The 23,774-nt window shown below is 40.0% G+C and overlaps 1 protein-coding gene across 3 annotated transcripts in view; it reads left to right on the top strand.

The window, feature by feature from the left end:
* ADGRD1 (adhesion G protein-coupled receptor D1) overlaps positions 1-23,774 on the top strand; it is a 242,164-nt gene that overhangs the window by 11,194 nt on the left and 207,196 nt on the right. For all 3 annotated transcript variants that reach the window (XM_084649372.1, XM_084649371.1, XM_084649373.1), the window contains 6 exons: positions 1,105-1,227; positions 11,663-11,839; positions 14,005-14,259; positions 18,629-18,693; positions 19,767-19,922; positions 22,667-22,726. In XM_084649372.1, coding sequence (XP_084505498.1) covers positions 1,105-1,227; positions 11,663-11,839; positions 14,005-14,259; positions 18,629-18,693; positions 19,767-19,922; positions 22,667-22,726 — 836 coding nt within the window. The remainder of the gene's footprint in view (positions 1-1,104; positions 1,228-11,662; positions 11,840-14,004; positions 14,260-18,628; positions 18,694-19,766; positions 19,923-22,666; positions 22,727-23,774) is intronic.

Below are 23,774 nucleotides of genomic sequence, written 5' to 3'. Positions count from 1 at the left end.
GTGCCTTTTTCAGAATGCAGTATTTTGGAGAAGACATAAAACAAAGATCCTGAATTCTCACTGTCATTATAGATCCATGGCACTGTTTGCAAAAGTGATGTTATTAACAGTACTGTCCAGGACAAATTCCAAATCAGGCAATTACATTCTTCCTCCCTAAACTGTAAATAAAGAAAATCCATGTGGTATTTTGTATCCTGCTGTATGAAGTGTTACTAAGAACTTGTCTTCAGTATTAAAAAACCTGCGTGTTTTACCTCTGGGTAACTAACGTGCATGAGTATCCTGAGGTAAAAACACAATGAAGTCAAAGCACTTCAGTTCTATTGCAAGGTAAATTTGCCAAGGTCCGCCCTATACCCAAGTCTGAGATTATCTGCGGCAAGTTTACCTCTTGATAAACCTAAAGTGCTGTGATTTTTTACCTCTGGATAGCTCACCTCCATTAGTTAACCTGAGGTAAAAAACTGTGGGTTTTTTTTTTAAAAGCAGTGAAGAAGATAGGCCCTAAGAAATCACAAGGAGTTACACATGATAAATGGAAACAGAGCCTTTTTGGATGCTAATAAAAAGTCATGCCCCTGGGTCTCTCAAAAGAACATACATGTATTTCTGCCTTCTTGCTAGAGTAGGTCTAATATCTTCCTTTAATATAGCCTTTTTGATCAAAAATGGTCAAAAAGCCATTTTCTAAAACAGAAATGTTTGTGGGAGGAAAAAATAATTTTTTTGTCAAATTTTCTGAGGGGCGGGAGAGAAGAATTTCCTGATTAGCCAAAAATACCCTATAAAGTGCCGCTTGTTTTCAAAACTCTGGAATACATAAACTTCACTCAGACTATTTTCAAGTAGTAATTTCTGGCCATGCTGGTTCAGCTATACAAATGATTTAGTTGAACAGGGGATTGGGGAGGGCAGATCAATATCATTTTTACAGACTATAAATGATAAGACTGTAAGCTGTACCTTTCATTTATTTTATCCTGAAAAAGGGGGATAGAAAGATAAACATATTAAAAATGCTTGAGTCATTTGAGTCATGTCCCAAGAAGCTGTCAGTGCACGAGAATGTTAAAGGACTACATTTTAATTTTCCTTCCTTAGATATTGTAGAAGGAATGGTCAACAAAGGAATTTACCTCACTGAACCAAAAAGAGTTACCTTTCTCATCTTTGGAAACTCCCAAAACTCTTGCATTAGTAATCCAGAAATGTGTGGACCTGAAGGTGAGTGCTTTGCCATCATTATTACTATTTGTTTTTATTATGCTGTAATCCTATCAGATGTCATGAGCTAAGTAGAGTTGGGTCATATCTGTACTTGGATGACAGATCATCTAGGATCCTCAAGATACTCTATTTTTTAAAGCCATTTTTTGCTGAAAAAACTTTGTTAAAAACAGCTCTAATTATTACACAGGGAACACAAAGTTATGAGGTGTAAGTAGTTAACACAAGGTCCTTATTTTGCAAATGGAAGTTCTCTCTAAAGTTCTAATTTCTGGCTTTGCCAATTATTGAGTTAAAACAGTTTACAGCTAGATATGAAAAAAACCCACATAGATTTTTTTATTCACGCATACCAGTTTAAATTAGGAGTAATTCCACTCAAATCAATGGAATTAGACAGCATTTAACTGGTTATTGTGAGAGCAGAATCAGGCCTCCTGTGTTCCAAAACAATGTCCCTTAGCACAGAGAGAACAGAAATGATCCTGCAAGCACTGCAGCATATCAAACAGATGTGTTGTCTTGCTGGTTTCAAATTTAGGAGACTAGTGTATGAAGTCCCTTTACCAAAGGCTGCTGTTCAGATTTAGACGGGGGCTCTTCAGCATGCTAGTGACTAAGGACTTGGTATTATAGTCATGACAGTGAAGAGGAATTTTGCATTTATCATCACCGGGTGTAGGACTGGATCCTAAAGCTGTAGTACTGAGTTATGAAATTGACTACCTGTGATTTCTACAAAGCATCAGATGGGTCATTGCTGATTTTACTTATTAGCTAGAGTGCACTCGAGAGACAGGAATGGCATGATGCACAGAAAGTGCAGGAGTGTTCCAATTCATATTGCGAGTGTCACTTGATCAGTTCATGTGGAGAAGCCAAGACTCAGGAAAGGCTGTCTTGATTTACTTCTTGTTAGTGACTTGCAAAGGCTAGGAGACTGGCAGATAAATGTCCTTGGAGCGTTAGGGACTGTTCTCTGAAATAGGTCTAAAAACATGGTTTCCTTCCACCACTCTCACTTTTGTCGTTTTGCCAGACCTAAAAAACCCGAACAAACACAAGGATTTTGCCTCCCCAGATGTTTTTTAGAATTAACTTGTGTATTTTTAAAAGCCTCTTTGTGAATCCTCCTAAATGCCAACAAAGGCTGTGTTAGATCTCACAAGCTATGAGCTGGATGTGGCCAGCTGGAATAGCATCTTGGATGGAATATGTCCAAGACGCTGCAGATACTGGTGCTGGCAATTAAAAAAGGTGGTATTCTTCCCTCTGAATAAGAGTCAAATCAATATCCCAACAGGACATTGCATGAGAGCTGGGTGAAATATTTTGGACAAAACTTTTTTTTGGAGAAAAATGCAGATTTGGCAACACAAATTTTGTGATTTTTTTGTGTCCGTTTTGCCAAATTGTTTGTGGCAAAAAGGGGGGTGGAAGGGAGGAATCCTGTGAAGGCAAAGCGTTACATTTTGAAATTTTTAGAAATGACTTTTTTGTTTTGAGATTTCATTTGACAGGAAACTAATATTTTTCTGACTCTAAGTTCACCTGAAATTTCAAAAAAAATTTCAATTCAATTTGTCCCAAACCAATTTTTTCCCCTGATTGATTTTTTTTTTGAACTGCCAATGAACCAAAAAATCAGTTATTCACAGAGATCTGTATAGCACTGCTGCAGATGACTTCTTTAGGATGAGATGTAAAAACAAGGTCATATCCACTAATGATCCCAAAACACTTTTCAAAAGAATAAGGGTGTCCGTTAATAGGGACTCAAAGCGGTTAAGGGCAGGATAGCTTATACCAATTGCCAGTATGTTTAATTATCTTCCTATCTAAAGTTCTCTTTTGGCCACTTTCAGTGGATTTTCTTTTGTTTCTTGGCCCTATACAGTTGTGTTGTGTTGCTGGTGCTGCTAATGTGTACCGTTAGTCAATGGGAACTATTAACGGATTTCTGTGGGTGCAGAATAGGACCGCTAAATCTCACCCTGAACCTGGGATTTTGCTGGCAGGGGAAGTGAAGTTATCCCTGTAAGATATGTACTCAGGGCCCAATTCTGCACTTGGTTACACTGATGTAAATCCCCCTGAGCCAAACAGGCCACTGCAGTTGCCCGGAGCTGGGAAAGCTGGGTGAAATTCAATGGCCTGTGTTATACAGGTTAGTCCTAGATGATTAATGGTCCCTTCTGGCCTTAAAACCTGTAAGTCTCTGAATAAAGGGTTGTAAATAATATTTGTTGAGAATGTTGGCATTTTTTCCATGAGCAATTATCTCTGGATAAATAGTTTTATTATCCAGAGCACCTCCACAGAAGTCTATGACATTACTTTGGTTTTACACTGCGTAAATGAGAGCAGAAGGTGGCCCATTGTTTGTAATCCCATAATGTGATCTGAGGTTTGTGCAAGGCCCTCTATTAAATGAACAAACAATAGTGACGCAAAGTAAACCAAAGCCAGGTTGAAACTTTGGGCCTGCTATGTTTGAGAGGCCCCTTATTTTTGCATTTCAGGGTAGTTCTGACCTCCCCTGTGTCCCCACCGAATACTGTGAATACCCCATCTTAAACTCTTGCGCTTCGATAAAAAGATGGACAACACAATTCCACATGGCGTCCTTAACTTGGTGCCGGTTATTGTGGGTTAGTCTCCATCCCCGGAATAACTAATAAAAATACCTCATAGGTTTAAAAGGGAAGAATTTACCCAAGGCAGCCTTGCCTAAAATCATGCAGCCTAGGTTTGGAGTCAAATGATTTTTTTTTTATATATGTGTGTACAATATGCAAGATCAACTTCCATGGCTCATAGACACTGGAGAGGCTGCTACAGGCTTTGCTGTAGCTGCAAGCCATCAGCATTCTCAACCTCTTCCCCCTGCCTCTCCCCCCGCTGTGATATAACATTTAATTTTTTTTCTTTTGTATTTTGTTACTGGATTCAAAAAACTGTCAACAGACAGCTAAAATATTTGCCAGATGTGTTATAGGGTTGGTTACACCAAGTGGGGTGTGGTTTAAATAAATACTACACAGACTGGGGGCCCAATCCAGGAGTTTTTACTCAGGCTAAACTGTCCTCTCTGCTTCCTTATCTCACTATCCACTGCTCCCTATGCCATGCTCCCTTCCTCTTATCTTTAGCAACACCTTTGTTTTCCTCATCTCTCCTCCCTTCCGCTTATTTTTCTCCCACAAATCCTATCTCTTCCTTTCCTCCCACCATATCACCGACCCCTTTTCTCTTAACTTTCCTCCAGTCCTCCTTCCCCCCCGCTCCCTGCACCTTCCAAATACTATCATTGGCAACTCCCATCACCCCCCCGCCCACCAAATCAGGAAAATTCAGGAGGATGCTAAAGGGGACGATTTCTCAGTAAGCTTTTTTCTCACTGATATTTCCCTGCATTCATTCCATCAGGTGCAGAGGGGATTGATTACTCCCCACAAAACAGGCTTCAGGCTTGCCCTCAGACCAGATGGATCTCCAAGGCTCTGCTTGGATCCCAGGGAATCAAGAGGGGGGCCAGGGACATTGTTCAAAGTTTCTCATGCCTCTCTGAGAATTCTGGGTGTCCAGACACCCTTCCCTACAACAGGGTGGGGGAAAATCTGTATGCAGCGCGCTTCCTCCATGCATGGGTCTAGGGGATATGATTCAGCCCGTAAATTATAAATACAGGGGAGAAAAAAAGATACAGAACCATTAGGATGGTGCCTAAATAACCAAAGGAAACCACATGATCTTTTGTGGTAGCCCTTGCCCCTCCTCTCTATCCTCCCTATTTCTGTTGTTTTAATTAGTAATGTTGGATGGGATATTCAGAAGCACTTGTCATTTGGAATGTAGACATGCCCTGGGAGCAAGGTTAAGCCAGTGCTGAGCACTCTTGAAAATCCCTCCCATTATTTCTATTCCAAGGGACAGATCCTAAACATAGTTTATTCATGTAGTAAGTACTATACGGCTGGTAATCTGATGGAAGTAATTTGGTAGTAAGTGTTTGTAGGAGCAGGCATTGGCTTTTAGTTTGCAAGCTCTTCAGGGCACAGGATGGTTTTTTATTGGTCTGTAAAGCACCTAGCATGCTTTGGGTCCAGCAGTGTTGCCAACTTGCATGATTTTTACCATGAGTCTTGCAATACTGGATGCTTTTCTTAAAGCCTGAGCTGCTGGAGTTGTGTGAATACAGTACATCAGAATCTCATATTTCATTATTTAAAAAAAAGTTCTAGCCTTTGAGGTTGAAGAGAAAAGCTTGAAAATGAGACTCCTAAAGGGTGAAACACTAGAAGGCAAATGAAAGAACCTCAAATTTTATTTTAACAAGTCTCTTGATTTTTTTTTTTTGAGGGTCTGGTCCTTATGACTTTTGAGTACCTGTGGCTGGCAATACTACCCATATCCTTTAAATCTACAGCATGCAAAGGCTTTATAAAAGTTGCAATACATTTCAGTGCTTCCTGAACATTAATTAAAAAAATACGCTTTGGAAAAATTATAAACTACAACACATGGTGGTTTTCATCTTTCGGTTGTTTTCACCCGTCTGTCCATCTATTGTTTGACTGTCTCCCCTAAGCAATTTTTTCCACTGAGAATATTTTAGAGCCCTCACAGTATGCTGATGCTGTAGAAGATTAAAATGACAAATAAAATTATGGTGCAAGTCACAAATTATCTGGTGCAATCAAGGTAATGATTTAGAGGAAAAGATTGAAAATGTTACATGAATGAACAAAACAACTGTAAGATTGATGAAAAATGCATTGAAACTGTAGGGATCAATGTGGAATGGTGCATGTGATTTTTACATGGTGTAACTTCTGCAATACCTAAACTTAATGGGTAAGTTAAGTGGCAGTGTTAATACTGGATTTAGTTGCTTTGTTAAGTTAGGCCATTCTTAAGTTACTGACAAGATTTTATTCATTCTGGCATGTATAGCAAATACTGTGTGTTACCACTTTTAAAAAACGGTAAAAATTCATACAACAGTCAATACTTAGTTGCTACCTGAAAATGGAAGAGTAGAGATTATTCAGTATTCTGCTGCAGGCATATTTCTTTACGCAATACCACATTTTATGTATATTTGTCATACCAGTGGGAAATAAAACCATCAGTAAATCACATTATTTCTATAACTATAGTATAATAATCAGAGTAAATTTTATTTTTTATGGTGCCATTCCCAGCACCTCACAAACAAGAACATTAAACCCATAAAATACTGAAATATTCAGAAGATAAAAATGTGAAGAGAAGAATCACATAAATAGTTAATATTGAACCACAGCAGTGGGTAAACAATCTTTTCTAAAGGAGAGGTCTTTGTGCCTCCCTTAAACTAAACTAAATCTCTGGCAGTGATAGGCTGTAATTCTGTCCAAAATGATATCTTTCTTAAGATACAATAAACGTCTCAGTGTGCATTGGTTATAGTTGTACGGATTTGCTTTTAAGTAGAGCTGGGTGGGAAATGGTTTTCCAGTCCCATGAAAATTTTTGAGATGTCAATTTTTTTTTTCCTGTCCTGAATCCAGAGGAAAAGTTTGACCTCTTGAACACTTTTTTGAAATGAAAAAACTTTGGGTTTGGGACAATCAAAACTTTTGATTTCAATTTTGTTTTTTTTTAAAATCCTTTTTTTGTCTTAATATACTAAAATTTTAAAAAAGAGAGTCCTTTTGACTCAAAAACCCAGAAGTTTCCAGTTTGAAAATGTCAAAATGAGATATTTGACAATTTTGCAACTTTTTCCAAACGTTATTCTAGTTGGGAGATTTGTCAAAAGTGACCCTGTTTTGCAAATGGTTTCGTTTTTGACAAATCAGCAATTTTCGGTGAAAAAATAGCTTGTTGAAAAATTCCTGACCAGTTCTATTTCTAAGTTTGCCCTAAATGTTGCACAAGAGAGTAATCCAAGTGCAGTTGCACAAGAGAGTAATCCAAGTGCAGTTGCACAAGAGAAGGCCTTTCAGCGATCAGGTGGGAATGCAATAGGAAAGGTTGCAGTCAGCTAATATACCATACCTCAGATTAAAACGAAAAACGCCAACCTGACCATAATTGACCCCTAATCTTCTTAAATCAGACCCTGGACAAGAGCTGCCACATTTACACTGCACCTTGTCTCAGCCTGATGACACTTCTCTTCATCAAAATTTAGAGGCCTCAGGCAATTGTGTGCATCTGCCTTGGGTAGGTATGTAATCTCCATTATCCTAGTAATGGAGCGCCTCAGAATCTTTAACGTATTTATCCTCACAACACACCTGTGAAGCAGGGCAATACTAATATCCCCATTTTACAGATAGAGAATGGAGGCACAGGCTGACTAAGTGACTTGCCCAAGGTCACACAGAAAGTCTGTGGTGGAACAGGGACTTGGTCTTGGGTTCATGAGTTCCAGACTAGTGTCCTAACCACTGGACAATCCTCTCATCCCCTCTCCTCACCTCTCTCCTGCCAGAGCCTATCAATGTGAAGGAAAGTTTCTCTAAGATTGAATTTCTTACCATTCATAATACATTTGCTCAAGGAACATAGTTGGGGAAATGGAGAGTTGGAGACATAGACTGCTGGGTATTAGCAGCATTAACCTAAGCTGCACCTACACCAATGCATGACTCTTCTAATAACATTAGACACTATACCTGAGATTCTTAAAGCTGCCCCCTGGGATTTGGATGCCCAAATCCTATTAGTTGTAATGGGAATTGGGCATCCAAATTCTAAAAAAATCTCAGCCTATATTACACTGTAGGCTCCATCGCTCTACCCTTATTCCTGTGAGGCCCTGGCTAGTGCTGTGTGAATTCAGAATTTGTCCCAGGTCACCAAAAAGTTCATGGAGGTTTGTAAACCTGGGGCAGGACTGTGCAAACATTTAGTCCTTCCTCCCAGGAAATTTTGGGGTGGGATGGTGTTTTGATTTGCGGTTAAAACCATGCTAAACTCTACAGTGTTGGAGGAGTTTTGTCTGACCTTTTTTTGGTTTATCCTAACTAAAATCTTAAAGGGGGAAGAAACAAACTTAGAGTAGGAGGACTTACATGACCTGAAATCAAGACGGGTTAGTGGAATTCCCAGATCCTTAAAGCTGATGACTATTGGTGCAGAACATAAGCAATAACCCAAATCTGTCTCAGGACTTGTCTATACAATAAGGTTGTGTGCACTATGCGGGTATGATTTCTAAACTGCACTAAAATGTTGTGCATTAATTGGTCTTTGTAGACCCTGCTGGTTCTCTAGTGCGTTTTAACATAGTGCAGTACTACATTACATGACAGATGTTAATCGCATAGCTTAATGCACTAATGGAAGGCTGTCACATAGCACTGTACGGGCCCTGAATAAAATAGAATAGAAATGTTCCTGAGGACAGTAGTACACTTAGGTTTTGTTGTTTTTTGCCCCCCACTGTTGAGGTCATGAAACAACACATGAGAAGCAATGAAGGTGCATAAAAATGTAGGCACCTTCCTTAATGGTGAAGCTCTACTCTCATCTGAGCTGAGGACATTGTGAAGATTTTGGGTTTGATCTGGGGAAATCCTATGTACAATAAGCCTGTTGTAAATGACAAAGCTCTATAGTTCAACTCTCCCATTCCTTCCCCTCCTATCTATTTCTTTTCTTTTGTTTTATTTCACTGTGGAGGGGCTCCCTGCCTGGGGTTATTACAGACATCTGTCAAGACAGGATGTCATTTATATTTGACCATGAGGAATTTTTATATGCAGTCAAACTATATGGACAAAATTACTTTCCTAAATTCTAAGTGCATTTTTGTGATGAGATTTACAATGTGCTTATTTAGTTTCACTTTTAGGTTCATCATTTCAAAAAGCGATAAAGTGCATTTAAGGAGGATTTAAGGTTTTATTCTAAACTTCTGAGCTATAATTCTTCTTCATGGTGCTTATATGGCATATACTGGATGGTTCGGTAGTTCAGGTGTTAGCCTTGGACTAAGGAGACCTGGGAGTTCCCTACAATAGACACATAGCTGACCTCTGGGAAAATGTGTGGTAAGCCAAGGTGAAAGGACTATGATCTTTCACACTAAGCAGGGTCAGTACTTAGATGGCAGACATCCAAGGGAAACCCAAATCGGTATGGTGTTTTCAGCAGGTGACTCTATTTTCTCCGAGTTAGTATTGAATCAATGCCTCTGTCTTTTGTGAGAGTGCAGGGTCTTGCAGGAGCTGCTTTTCAGACAAGACATGAAACCAAAATCTGCTCTTGACTAGAGCTGTTCAAAACATTGGCATCAGATCTCAAAGTCAATTGAAATGAGCCTTGGGCTGGGGGTTAACTGCATTCAGAAGCTTTGGCTCGTGCTGACGGAGATTTGGCAAACACGGGCTGATGTTGTTCGCATACTGATCAATAGCTAGGAAGCTGGTGAGAGCCAGCTAATATTTTAGTGGTGGGGAAAATGACTCCTTTCTATATAAATGTGTAAGGCACATTGGGAATGATGCTTAGATGCTATGTAGTGCTGGGTGCCATTAAAAGGACCTATACAGACAGACAAAGATAGATTAAATAGGCAAAATATACATATGATATTTATTCAGCAATAACAAACGCCCATATGACAACAGGAATATTAGGATTTTTGTAATAACTTGTCACTGGGTGCTCTGTTCCCCACTGGGGTACCTCCTTCTGGCCACATCTGGGATTACCTCTGCCAGTCCGACAACCCTTACTTCAGTAGCTTACTCCAGTCTAGCTCTTGCAGTCTCACTCCTTAGCTGCTCCTGCTTCGTGGCTTGGCCCACCAGCCAGCTCATTGTATTTTTCCCCTTCCTGGGTATCAAAGTCTCTTGAGACCCACTGTCCCAGGCAGCCTTTCTGTTCATTGCCCCTTAACGGCATCACTGCCCAATAAGGGAACCCAGGCCTGTCCTCTACATTGGGTTCCAACCCAGGGACCCTACAACAAGCAGTCACAGTCTGCACTGTCCTAAACCTTACTGATGTATCCTTAGGTTACTTCCTATGTGGCCTTCTCTCACCCTGAGTGACTGCAGCCCCCTTCTACTGTCAGCTAGTGGGCTTTATCCAAGCCCCTCCTGTTCCTCTCCAGCTGAGCTTCATCTCTGATTAGTGCTCATTGCTCCCTGGTTTCTCTTCCAGGTGCAGCCTAGGTGGTTAATTGGCTCACCTAACCCCCTTAACCCCGTCATGCCTTCTGTGGGGTGCATACACCATCACAGAACTGTATGCAGGCAGCTGGTGGGGGAAAGAGGGCTTTTGAACACTGGAGTGGGTTGGGGTTTGCCTGAGCTTTCCCCAATACTAATAAGAATCAGGTAAACACCTATAAACATTCTATTGCACACCATCAGACTACCTGCTGGATTCAGACCTCAGCAGGGTTACTCTGGCATGTTGCTACTGGGTAGCCTAAAGTCCTGTTTTATTTAGGCAGCCTATCAATACTTGCCACTAACTATAACTAAAATAATCAAGGCAGATGTTTTCACTGCACACAGCAAGTTTCTTTCCAGTCCGGTATTTTGTTTGTGGGCACTCATCTTAGGTTTTATTCCTCTTAACACTTCATGCCATTATTCCCCAAGACCCATGTTTTTAGGAAGCAGTTAGTCTAGCCACTTTCTTTTTAATTGCTCCTGTCTGTCTGCTGAGCCTCTTTACTGCCATGCTGAGCTGTGAGGGATGCTTCCTTTGCTGTTTACAATTCAAGCAGCATTCCTAGGTCACCTTTATTAAAGAAACACAGCTATCATTGTGACAATTTGTGCAATTTTACAGTAGAAGAATATTCCAAAACCTTCCACTGAACTTAGTGGGACTAATTGTGAGTGAAGCTACTCACGTGCAATTGTGCACCTGTAGTCAGGAGGGAATGCTTGATTTTTGTGCTGAGTTAAGAATCTCAGATTGGGGAAAAGAGAGGTTTCTGGTTATGGTTTGTAAAAGCTGGTATCCTTTCCTGTAAACCAGTATCCCTTCCCATCACATTGATGCTCTGGTCCCTGCAATAACCAGAGGGAAGAGCCATGATGATCATAGGATTACAGGTTCAACACCTGTAAGAACTATAGCATAACCAGCTCCTTATTTATATAAGATTTTTTTTAAAGTTTAAAAATATTAGTGTGGCTCATCTATTTTTTTAGTTATGACTAAAATGGGATACTTGGGTAGTAATGAGTATTATCATGTGCTTGGTATGTGCCAGTTTGTTACAAAACCAAGGGCAGATCCTTAGCTGGTGTAAATTGTCATCGCTCCATTGCTGTAAAAGTGCCCCACTGATGCCAGCATGAAGATCTGCCCCCACGAGCATATTCACTGTGTGTACTCTAGGATGTTTGATGCTTTTTAATCCCACCTGTTTCTCATTAGGCACATCTCTTCTCTCATTTGCTTCCATCAGGAGTAACATTTTCCTTTTTCTGGAAGACTCAGGAGCAGAAGGCTAATTTTCCCCCCGCCTATGGTGGACAGGTCATTTCCAGTGGTTTCAAAATCTGCTCAAGTGAAGATGAAGGCTCTCTGGAATTTTATGCCCGTGGGAATTCAATGAAGTGGGAGGCAAGCTTTAGTCCCCCAGGTAACGTTCAGTTTCACTGTTGAGGGTTCAGAATGGAAATAAAGTAGTGATGAGCACAGCTCCCTTATCTGGATAGAAAGAGAAGATGAGGAAATAGGTGGATTGATGAAGGGTGGATGGATGGGCTTTAATTCCCAAGAGAGAAAGCAGGTATTAGAACATCAGGGACTTTGTGCACAGCACAGTTACAGTTCATATCACCATCCAAGGGTCTAATCCTGCACTCCCCAGTCCCTATTGAAGTAAAATTCTTATTGACATCAGTGGAAGAATAGGGGTTTACCTGGTGTCATAAATATAAAGGGAAGGGTAAACCCCTTTGAAATCCCTCCTGGCCAGGGGAAAACTCCTCTCACCTGTAAAGGGTTAAGAAGCTAAAGGTAACCTCGCTGGCACCTGACCAAAATGACCAATGAGGAGACAAGATACTTTCAAAAGCTGGGAGGAGGGAGAGAAACAAAGGGTCTCTGTCTGTCTGTCTGATGCTGTCTTTGCCGGGGATAGACCAGGAATGGAGTCTTAGAACTTTTAGTAAGTAATCTAGCTAGGTATGAGTTAGATTATGATTTCTTTAAATGGCTGAGAAAAGAATTGTGCTGAATAGAATAACTATTTCTGTCTGTGTATCTTTTTTGTAACTTAAGGTTTTGCCTAGAGGGGTTCTCTGTGTTTTGAATCTAATTACCCTGTAAGGTATCTACTATCCTGATTTTACAGAGGGGATTTCTTTACTTCTATTTACTCCTATTTCTATTAAAAGTCTTCTTGTAAGAAAACTGAATGCTTTTTCATTGTTCTCAGATCCAAGGGTTTGGGTCTGTGGTCACCTATGCAAATTGGTGAGGCTTTTTATCCAACATTTCCCAGGAAAGGGGGGAGTGCAAGTGCTGGGAGGATTGTTCATTGTTCTTAAGATCCAAGGGTCTGGGTCTGTAGTCACCTAGGCAAATTGGTGAGGCTTATTACCAAACCTTGTCCAGGAAGTGGGGTGCAAGGTTTTGGGAAGTATTTTGGGGGGAAAGACGTTTCCAAACAGCTCTTCCCCAGTAACCAGTATTTGTCTGGTGGTGATAGCGGCCAATCCAAGGACAAAGGGTGGAATATTTTGTACCTTGGGGAAGTTTTGACCTAAGCTGGTAAAGATAAGCTTAGGAGGTTTTTTATGCAGGTCCCCACATCTGTACCCTAGCGTTCAGAGTGGGGAAGGAACCTTGACACCTGGGAAAGAGCGAGTGAGGAGTGCAGGATGAAGCCTTTGGAGTCCTCACTCAGTGCATTCGTAAGCTGGGAGTCCAACTTACCATTTTCTTTCATTTTAAACCTCTCTGGTAACCCTTTTGGGTAAGTATTCCATGCTTACATGATACAGTTGGCCATTTGTATGGTAAGAAGGAAGTCCTGGAAATGTATTTGCATGATTATTAATAATGTATTTTAAAATGAATATCTTATTTCTGTCTTCTGATCCAGAATGCAGGTTACTAATTGAGAGGCAATGGGGTCTAGTGGTTAGAAAAGAGCACTGGCTGATAGGGCTTATGGATTGTAATTATGGCAGAGAAAGTCACTGAACCTTTCTTTGCCTCAATGTATCCACCTGTAAAATGGGGCTAATAATACTTCCTTACCTAACTCCTCTATAGCTGTGATGTTTAATAGTTTGTAAAAGTGTTTTGCAAGGAAAGCTGTTGCATGTATGTAGTTACTTTAATCCATGTGACAACTATTATAAACAATGTTTGGACCTCTTCAGCATAACATGTAATCTGCAGCAACCTTTAATTAGTCTTTATTTACATATTCTGTAGTACTGAAGTCCTTATGCAACCCTCACTGAAGTGGGAGTTCTGCCTGAGATAGGACTGAATAAGGACTTTAGATCTGGGCCCATAGTATAATTTATGCAATTGCAATGAGCCTGAGGAAGGATTCAGGCACAATGTCACTAAAGCCAATAGGGGTTCTTCCAAAGTATGGAGTGTCCCTTGTGAATAAAGAGTAATGTACATGATATCATTGCTCCATAATTCAGTATTGACACTTCCTTTATAGCTCCATTGCATTGCACAAATTAAACGCATTTTAACTGAGCTAAAATTTATTGAACAAGAAAGGCTGTAAATGAGGTTGATTCATGGATTTTACAGAGTTTTAATGTTTTGCAGGTCCTTTCTGGACTCATATTCTCTTCACATGGAAATCAAAAGAAGGTTTGAAAGTCTATGTCAATGGAACTCTAAACACCACCGACCCAAATGGGAAAGTTTCCTATAGCTATGGGGACCCCAACGCAAATCTGCTGACAGGGACAGAGAATGATCAGAGCAAACGCTATGTGAACGGGGCTTTTGATGAGTTTATCATATGGGAAAGGGCACTCACCCCCAAGGAAATTGAACAATACTTTACAGCTGCTATCGGTAAGTGGGAGCATACTCTGTATAAATGTTGATTTTTAAAAAGTTCATTAATTGAGATTTCATAAAGTTCAGCTGTTAAACCAGCTGTCTTAGTGGGCGATAATCTGCAGGCATAAATGTTCATAGGAATAAATGTTCATAGGAATCACTTTGTCAGTTTCAAGGGAGGTATTTTTCTCACGCTGGGGCACAGCCCCTCAGACGTGTCACCAAAGCACTCAGAGTCTCACCTCATCTATTGGCTGGAAGAAAACCTCAGCAGAATCCAACCATTGCTAGGACAACCAAACCACTTCCTTTTAACTAATGTCAGAATAGCAAAGGGACCTATTTTTAAAAAAGTCATTCTTGTGATGGTCTTGGGAAAGCCTTCATTTGGTGCCTGAAATAGCAATAATATTTCAGTGTTATGTTTAAAAATATTAAAAAGATGTTTTAATAAATGTGTAATGTTTTAATCAGGTTGGCAAAAATTGCGGTGGTATCTGGTTGTTGTATCTATCACAACAAACAGGAGTTACTATAACACCATCAAATCCAAAGCTATTATAAATCTCACTTCCTGGATTAATATAACACAAGAATGTTATGTTACTGAACTCAAGTGCTCTAGACTTTTAGATTGCCCCAGTCCATCTATATGTATGTGCTGTTTCACTGTCAGACAAGTATGGCTCTTGTATAAATATGCCAGAAGGATAGTAACTTTCTTTAACTTCTTCAGTGTTCATGAATACACAAAAAGAACAGGAGTACTTGTGGCACCTTAGAGACTAACAAATTTATTTGAGCATAAGCTTTTGTGGGCTACAGCCCACTTCATCGGATGCTTAGAATGGAACATATAGTAAGAAGATATATATATATATAATGTGTGTGTGTGTGTACACACACAGAACATGAAAAAGTGGAATAAGAGGCTAATTAATTAAGATGAGCTATTATCAGCAGGAGAAAAAAACTTTTGTAGTGATAATCAAGATGGCCTATTTAGACAGTTGACAAGAAGGTGTGAGGATACTTAACATGGGGAAATAGATTCAATATGTGTAATGACCTAGCCACTCCCAGTCTCTATTCAAACCCAAGTTAATGATATCTAGTTTGCATATTAATTCAAGCTCAGCAGTTTCTCATTGGAGTCTGTTTTTGAAGCTTTTCTGTTGCAAAATTGCCACCTTTAAGTCTAGTACTGAGTGACCAGAGAGGTTGAAGTGTTCTCCTACCGGTTTTTGAATGTTATGATTCCTGATGTCAGATTTGTGTCCATTTATTCTTTTGCGTAGAGACTGTCCAGTTTGGCCAATGTACATGGCAGAGGGGCATTGCTGGCACATGATGGCATATATCACATTGGTCAATGGGCAGGTGAACGAGCCCCTGATGGCGTGGCTAATGTGATTAGGTCCTATGATGGTGTCACTTGAATAAATATGTGGACAGAGTTGGCATCGGGCGTTGTTGCAGGGATTGGTTCCTGGGTTAGTGTTTTTGTTGTGTGGTATGTGGTTGCTGGAGAGTATTTGCTTCAGGTTGGGGGGCTGTCTGTAAGCGAGAACTGGTCTGTCTCTCAAGATCTGTGAGAGTGAGGGATCATTTTTCAGGATAGGCTGTAAATCTTTGATGATGCTCTGGAGAGGTTTTAGTTGGGTGCTGAAGGTGATGGCTCGTGGCGTTCTGTTATTTTTCTTCGTTGGGCCTGTCCTGTAGTAGGAGACTTCTGGGTACTCTTCTGGCTCTGTCAATCTGTTTTTTCATTTCAGCAGGTGGGTACTGTAGTTTTAAGAATGCTTGATAGAGATCTTGTAGGTGTTTGTCTCTGTCTGAGGGATTGGAGCAAATGGGGTTGTATCTTAGAGCTTGGCTGTAGACAATGGATCATGTGGTGTGTCCTGGATGGAAGCTGGAGGCATGTAGGTAAGTATAGCGGTCAGTAGGTTTCCGGTATAGGGTACAGTTATCATCCCCTCAAGTCCCCCACCTGCCTCCATGTACCATTCCAAATAGAGGTTGGAGTTTGGAAAGACTTTGCCGGGGATGTTCCCATGGTTGCAGTATGCAAAGTGTTAGTCTCATATTATTTGCTCCTAATTTTGCATTCTTTGGCTTAAATTTGAAAACCATGTGAGAAATTCAACCCTGCACCTAATATTGCAATAATATGCTTACAATAGCTAGTCACAGACATTACCTATATTTTTGAAGAGTTACACAGGGTTTTAACTGTGACAGATGCCCCCGCCCCCACCCCTGCTGATGTTCTGAGAAGAGACATGGATGCATCCCTAAGTGCTGCTTTGCAACTTTAGAAGTTTGTGCTATGTTTCAAACTCTTGTGACTTTTTAAAAATAAATTCCAAGTCTCACAATATTTAATGGTTTTTTCTCCTTAAATCCCCAGTTCCTGATGATATGAGAGAATCTTGCCTTTCATTTAAAAAACAAAAGCAAGTTTCTAGTTCTCATGGTTACAGAGAAAAGTTTGACAAAAGTGCACCGTAAAGGCTCAGAAACTGGAAGGCAAAAAAAGACCCCAAATGTATTTATTTATTCTTTTTTTTAAGAAACCTTGGGATTTTTTTTTTTTAAAGCCAATTCCATTATATTTAGAGGCCTGGCTCATGATTTTTGAACACTTGTGGTGGCCATTACTGAGTATGCTTGTTTCTCATGGCTCTTTTCTCTAGCATGGATAGAACCCAGTGAATTAATCAGGCATTTTTATAGGCCATAAATCTCACTTTTTTTTCCTTTTTTTTTTTTTTTTTAAATTCCCACAAGTGTTGATGTCCATGCAAGTTGATTGGTGAAATTGTGACACGATCCCTAGAAATGCCAATGGTGGTTGATAATGGCAGGCTATATAATGAGCCAAAGTTATCCTTGGTGTAAATTCAGTGACCTCAGTGGAGTTTCACTAGAACAAATTTGGGCTAACTTTATTGAAAGCTTAATTAGGAAACCCACTTTTTAAAAAATTGAATGAATAGCTGTGCTATTTTAGATAACAAATACCACTAATATCTGACGATTCTGCCCAAATACCAAAATAATGAGCATGATTAAATTCTAAGAGAGAAAGAGTTTTACTTTTCTGGTCACAAATGATCCATAAATCCTGACACATGCAGAGGAATCAATACGTTTAACACTGGAACTGCTGGAGGGCATCCAAAAATCTAGTTTTATACTTTTTATCTAAGTAAATCATTTATGACATACTCGTATGGTAACCTTCACTGATGTAGTAACAGTGAGTGACATTTATTGGTAAAGCCAGGCTGACTAAAAGCAGCTTTCTGTGTTGCTTGAAGTCGACTCAAATAGCTAATGGAGACATTATCTGCAATGGTGCTCAGACTTCTTGCAGATGCCATATTTTAAGTGCAAACTGGAATGTCAATTGGTTTGAGGCTTTATACTCCACTAGCTTTTGTTCAGGACTCACATATATATATATATATACAAGCATGTATACATACTATACATGCTTGCTCATCAATAGCTGCCATCCGTTTGTTACACTCTTTTTTTCTGACTTTGGGTAATATCCTGGTCCCATTGACTTCAGTAGGAACCTTTATTGATTTCTGTTGGGCTAGGGACTTCACCGTTTGCCTAGCTCTCAAAGATTTTTGTTCCTGAAGAGCCATCCATTGATTTGTTTTTAGTGTTTCAATGCTCCGGAAGGAATGTTCCTATTACCACCCCATCAAGAAATTTAGGCTCAAAATATAAATTCTTTCTTTCTTTGTATTACGTTACATTATTACCTAGAGGCCCCAACTCAGATTGGACCTCATTGTGTTAGGTGCTGTACATACACCTAATAAGAGACAATCCTTGTTGTGAAGATCTTCTAATCTAAATAGAAAAGATAGACAAAGTGTGGAAGAAAGGAGGTAGTACTATGTGGAGTACTGAGGCACAATTTACTTAAGTCTCATTGATTCGCTGTGGCAGAGCTGGGAGTTGAACTTGGATTTCCTGTCTCCTTATCCAAAAGGCCAACCTTCTTCTCTTTGTATAGATGTTTCCATGGATTTAAAATTTCATTGAAATCAGTTTTTTGTTTTAAATTTAAAAACACTCCCTTGCAGTGTTGGAAATCCAGCCAAAACAGCGTTGGCTAGTGTATAAGGACTGGAAAGTAAAACTGACTAGAAACAGGAAATGAAACTGATTAAATACACCAGTCTAGTTTCAATATTGGAAATCGGGAAAATGCAAAACAAATTGCATAGTCTTGGCTTGAATTTCTCAGAATTGCATTGTGAATGTTTCTCACAGATCTTTTTTGTTTTAGTTTTTTAAAATATATTTATTGCAGGAAACTTTTTTTTTTTAAATTATAATTCCTTTTTCCTAGGCAAGCAACTTTTGCTTTCTTCAACACCTCTGTGGCCCATTATGACAACCACTACAAATCCCATGGTAGGAGAGTCGTCCTAACTCTTTTCTTTAACGTCAACAATAACTTCCCTTCTCAATCCTGTTTTGCTTTCTTGATATCAAAATGTATGTGTAATACAGAGAGGTAGCAGCCTTTCAATGGTTTAGGTAAGATTCGGTTTTCATTTTCATTTTACTCCCCTTATAACTCATTAGAGGTATCAGAGAAAGGGGAGGGATTTTTTTTTTTAAAAGTGATTTATTTAACAGACTATTAGAGCTAGTTTAGAGGGTCAAAGGGAAGAAATCCCTCTTCTGCTGTTTCTTTTTCAAAACTTTGTGAACATTTAAATTTTGGAAATAGTTTAAAAAAGAATGGGGAAAATCATGAAAATATGGCTAAATGTTTTTTCCCCTTTTTTAAAAAAAAATGGAATTTGAAACATTTAACCAGATTTACAACAGAACTTTTTCTTTCATCTGTTTAAGAGGTATTTGTATTAAATAGATGTTTTAAAATAAATACCAAAGTGTTTTATATAGTCTAAACAAAAATAAGTTCCCTTTTCAACCTGGCTGTATGATGTTGAAATCCTATTCGTTTTCTTCTTGTTCATAGAGCCTTTCAGGAAACCAGGGTAGACAGGACCTGAATTTCTAATGAAAAGAATAAGCAGACAACAAATTAATTTCAGCAGCATTTATTGGTTTCATGTCTTTTCTAGCTTTGTTACAGTGTGTGTGTGAATATCATAATGTATGTGCGTGCTATACTAATCTATTTATCTTCATTTGTTTATGGTCTATTATTCATAATCAGAGCCTTACAATTTACTCTGCCTCAGGCTACTGAAAGGGAGTCTCGGACCAGACTTTGAGTTATCTCCTGTGCAGGAAGAGACTGGATTAAGCAGTAAACCGTTTCTCCCTTTCTCTGGCTTTACTGCTAGAGAGGCACATCAGATCAGTCCTGGAGATGCATTGCTTGTGTAACATGTAAGGATTTGGAGGGAATTAGGCCCCAAATTGCTGCTTGACTTTTGTGTAGTTTAAGTATGGAAATAATGGCTGGTTACCAAGACATACAATGATGAGACAATGTTGTTGTCTTTTAGCTCTCCACAGATGCCTATCATCCTATCATAACTAAACTGACCGAGGAGAGGGGAAACTTCCAGTACCGAGGGGACCTGCTCCGCTATCTGAAAAACATGTCACTCAGTTTACCCAACAAATCCCTGTTGGAGAATACTGCCTTTAACTTGACAGAGGTCAGTTACTTTCAGTTTTTAGGGTGATGCCAAATGATCTTGTTTTTACTTCACATGCTGGAATGTAAAATGCAGCTTGAAAGATTTTGTTAATCATAAAATATAAATATTTAAAAAACACTCAAGACAACTATTTTAATCAGTAGCAAAAGGTCAGCTGTCACTGGAAAAGACAAGTTTAATTACAGGGCGCATCAACTTGTTAAGATGTCATGTAATATTCGCACAAAATGGTAGCATCCCCAGGCATCATGGTTCTGGGTTAAATATAAATTTTTAGTTAGACGGATGACTGAGAAGGAGACAATCACTTCTTATGAAAATCTTTTCTGCTATGTTCAAAATCCAGGCTCGATCCTGCAGTCCTCAATCAGGCAAATTTCCCACTGAAATTGGTGGAATGCAGGATCAGGTCCATAGTCCAACTGAAAGATTTATTCTGTTTGTTCTTTGTAGATTATTTTAAACATTACATGCAGTCTGAACTAATTGAGGACAAGAGGTCACTTCCTACTAACATGACTCCAGCCTCATTTGGAATGATGGGCAGCTAATTCCCTGATTTCAGCAAGCTAGAAAGCCATTATTACAGTAATCAGTGCTGGTCTTACCAGTGATTGTTTCTCTATCCCCATGGGTAATACCAGGGGGACGAGAATTATTTGGTCAGACAAAAGGCATAATAAAATGTTTCTGAAAAAACTGGGCAGAGACTGATAGTTTCATGTAATGGATTGGAAAATATTAAGGCTCGGTGTGTGTGGATCAACAATGAATACTGAGCAGAAATCCTTCTGAAAGGCCTCATTATGCACCGTTCTTTGTTTCACTGAAAATTTGGGATTGGAGCTAATTTGAAAACTGCCATTCATCCTCTGCGGTGTCACATAGTCTCATTTGCCATGTTATTGCTCATTCATGCTATCCCGCGGTACGTTGTGTGGCATGGAAAGTGGCGTGCAGACCGAAACAAGGCATGTGATAATCTGTAGCAAAGCTGCTTTGGGAATTATATGGCAGAGTCCTAATCATATGTGTGGACTTTGCCATTCACCTGATTGATTGGGTTAGGTCTTTTGTTTGTCTGTAGCTAATTCCCAGAGATACAGCCACTGAGTGTGCATATCATTTTCTATCAAAGATGTAACTTTGGGTCAGTTGTCTCAGGGCTAGTAGTCATATGCCTTGCAGGACAAAGGATTGTGAGTTAAGTGCTATGCAATAAACTTTCTGATTACAGCCACACATATAATGCATTAGTTCTGACAAACTCTGTTCATGTGCAGTTCTAATCTATCTTAGCCCAGCTCACTGTGAGTCCAGGGTGTAGGAGGAGGCCAAACATGGCTGCGCCAAGGATCTGATGCTCTGGGAATCCTCCCATTTCTCTTGCCCACCTCTCCCCCCCCCCGCACTCTCAGTGGCCTAAGATAGCCTCTGTGGAACAGCTTTGCTGCATTCTGTGGCCTGGAAAAGCATTCCTCTCTCCATCCTTCTGGCATCTGACTTAGCAATGCAGGTTGTGTACTGGGCCCAGGCTTCCATTTATACCCTCAGGCTGAAATTCTAGACTCAGTTTCTCAAAGGAGCAGGATGGTTCTTGCAGCCACGGGGAAAGAGGGGCCTCCTGATCCTGGGCTGCTCTGGAGGATGGAGATGCCCCTAACTTAGGCAGCCTTGGGGGCCTTGTCTGAGTCATAGAATAATTGAATCATAGAAATGCAGGGCTGGAAGGGACCGCAAGAAGTCATCTAGTCCACCACCCCGCGCTGTGGACCAAGTAAGCCGAGACTATCCCTGACAGGTTTTTGTCCAACCAGTTCTTAAACCCCCAGTGATGAGCATTCCACAACCTCATTTGGAAGCCTGTTCCAGAGCTTAACTACTCAGAGGACAGCCTTATGAATGTCTTCCATGGTGTTTGCACCAGGGGAATCTTTGCCCAGTCAGAACCAGGGCTTTGAGGGCCCTTTTACACGATGTAAGATAAGATGGACTGGGAGAGGGATCTCACCTTTGATCCTGAAGTCCTTACACGTGCATAACACCCACTTAAATCAGTGAGAAAATTTGGTGTGCACTGTGATTTCTAGATCAGTGTGGTCTCGAGGTTCAGATATTCAACTGGGGATCAGGAGACCTGGGTTGTGTTCCTAGCTCTGCCACTGATGTGCTGTGTGACCCTGGGGGAGTCACTTCCCCTCTTTGTGCCTGTTTCCCCTCCCACTGTTGTATTCTCTATTTAGATTGGATGCTCTCTGAGGCAGGGACAGTCACTCACTATGTGTTTGAACTGTGACTAGCCTCATCTGGAGCCTGTAGGTGCTAGTGTAACATAGATAATAATCAGGTTAAACAAATGGCAGGAGCCAGAGTTATACTGTGTGCTTCCTAATGGCCTGCTCTGAACTATTGGGCAAACATGCCCATTTCGACATGGATTTAGTTGGCTTCACTGGCAGAGTAATTTCAAGCTCCACTCAATTCCAGTGTTTTCAGTGGCCGTAGCTGGGGTGTAATAGATGTAATATAGGAGATAAACTATTACTTTTAAAATATTACCATACCAAAGATAATGAGTGAACATCCAAGCAGGGAAGTGACTTACATGAAAATGTGTCTGTCATTGTAAAATGAATCTTGGAACTCTTAATGGAAATCTACCTTGAATGTTTACCAGGGGATGTAGTGGATAAATCAGTAATCTGAAACTAATCAGATAATGTGGTCCTATTTATCTATAGGCTTTCTTGAAAGCTGTTGAAGATTTTCATTTTTTACCCAGCTTGACTGGCATATTGGAGGTAAGACGCATGTTTTAAGTTTGCAGATTAAATTCAGGTGCATATTGGACAGTAATAACATTGGTTGCATCCATTATCCTTCAGCTTTGGGTTTCCAGCAGTACGCTCTCATCTCTCCATCCAAAGTAAAGATAGCAAATGTTAATTTTGTAATGGTTTGTTGAGAGTTAAAATAAGATAACTTCTGTGTTACTGCTCTGAGATATTTCATAAGGACTGGCAAAAAAGTATAAAAAATGAGGTTTGCAAAGGAATGGGCAATGTCAGTGAAACAGGTATTTAACAAAGATGATTTTTACATGGAATGTAGCCTACTTGGCAGTTTCTTCTTGAAAGTGGCCATGTAAAAGAATTAACACATCCCCTGCATCTGGATATTTATAGGACTTTTTTAAAGCATTTGCTTTTTCTTTTCCCCCCTCTCTCATTTTAAATTATATCTTGTGCCTGGGAAGCCATGTCCATATTTACAGAATGGATACCGCACAGGCAACAATGCTTCCCGATTAACACTCTGGGAAAGATCATATTTGAACTCGGAGCTGAGAGGATACTTTCGTCGTCATTCCTGTGCAGTGCTTGCTCTCAGCTTTCCTTTTAGTTACACTGGAGTAAACCAATAGTGGTGGTGGTCTGGATTTACACAAATGAAAGTGAGAACAGAATTTGACCTGTGTGTGTTTGAACAGCTCTGTTAGCTCAGTTTCTCCTTCTGTGTATCTTGTTGCTGTGATGTCATAAACCAGTACTATGACATCACTGTACATTGAAATGGAAATGATTGTAGTGTGTAACAAGTTCAGTATTATGGACAGAGCTTCAGCTAATGTAAATCAGCAGAGCTCCATTGATTCTGGCTATATATAAGTGAGAATCTGGCCACATGACTTTATTGAAATGTTAAGGGCCCACTCCTTCAGTCCTTGTTCATGTGTATCATCACATGAGTAAAGACTCTTCACCGGATTAAGGGTGTGCAGGATCTGACCTGTGGGTGTCGTTCTGTGCAGAGGGGTGCAAATGGGAAGTGCTCCGGAGTTTCTCAGGG

This window comes from Lepidochelys olivacea (genome assembly GCF_965140295.1).
Source record: "Lepidochelys olivacea isolate rLepOli2 genome assembly, chromosome: 15".
NCBI classification, from domain to species: Eukaryota; Metazoa; Chordata; order Testudines; family Cheloniidae; genus Lepidochelys; species Lepidochelys olivacea.
Note: the sequence above shows the minus strand (reverse complement) of the source record. Positions and strands in the feature narration are given on the sequence as shown.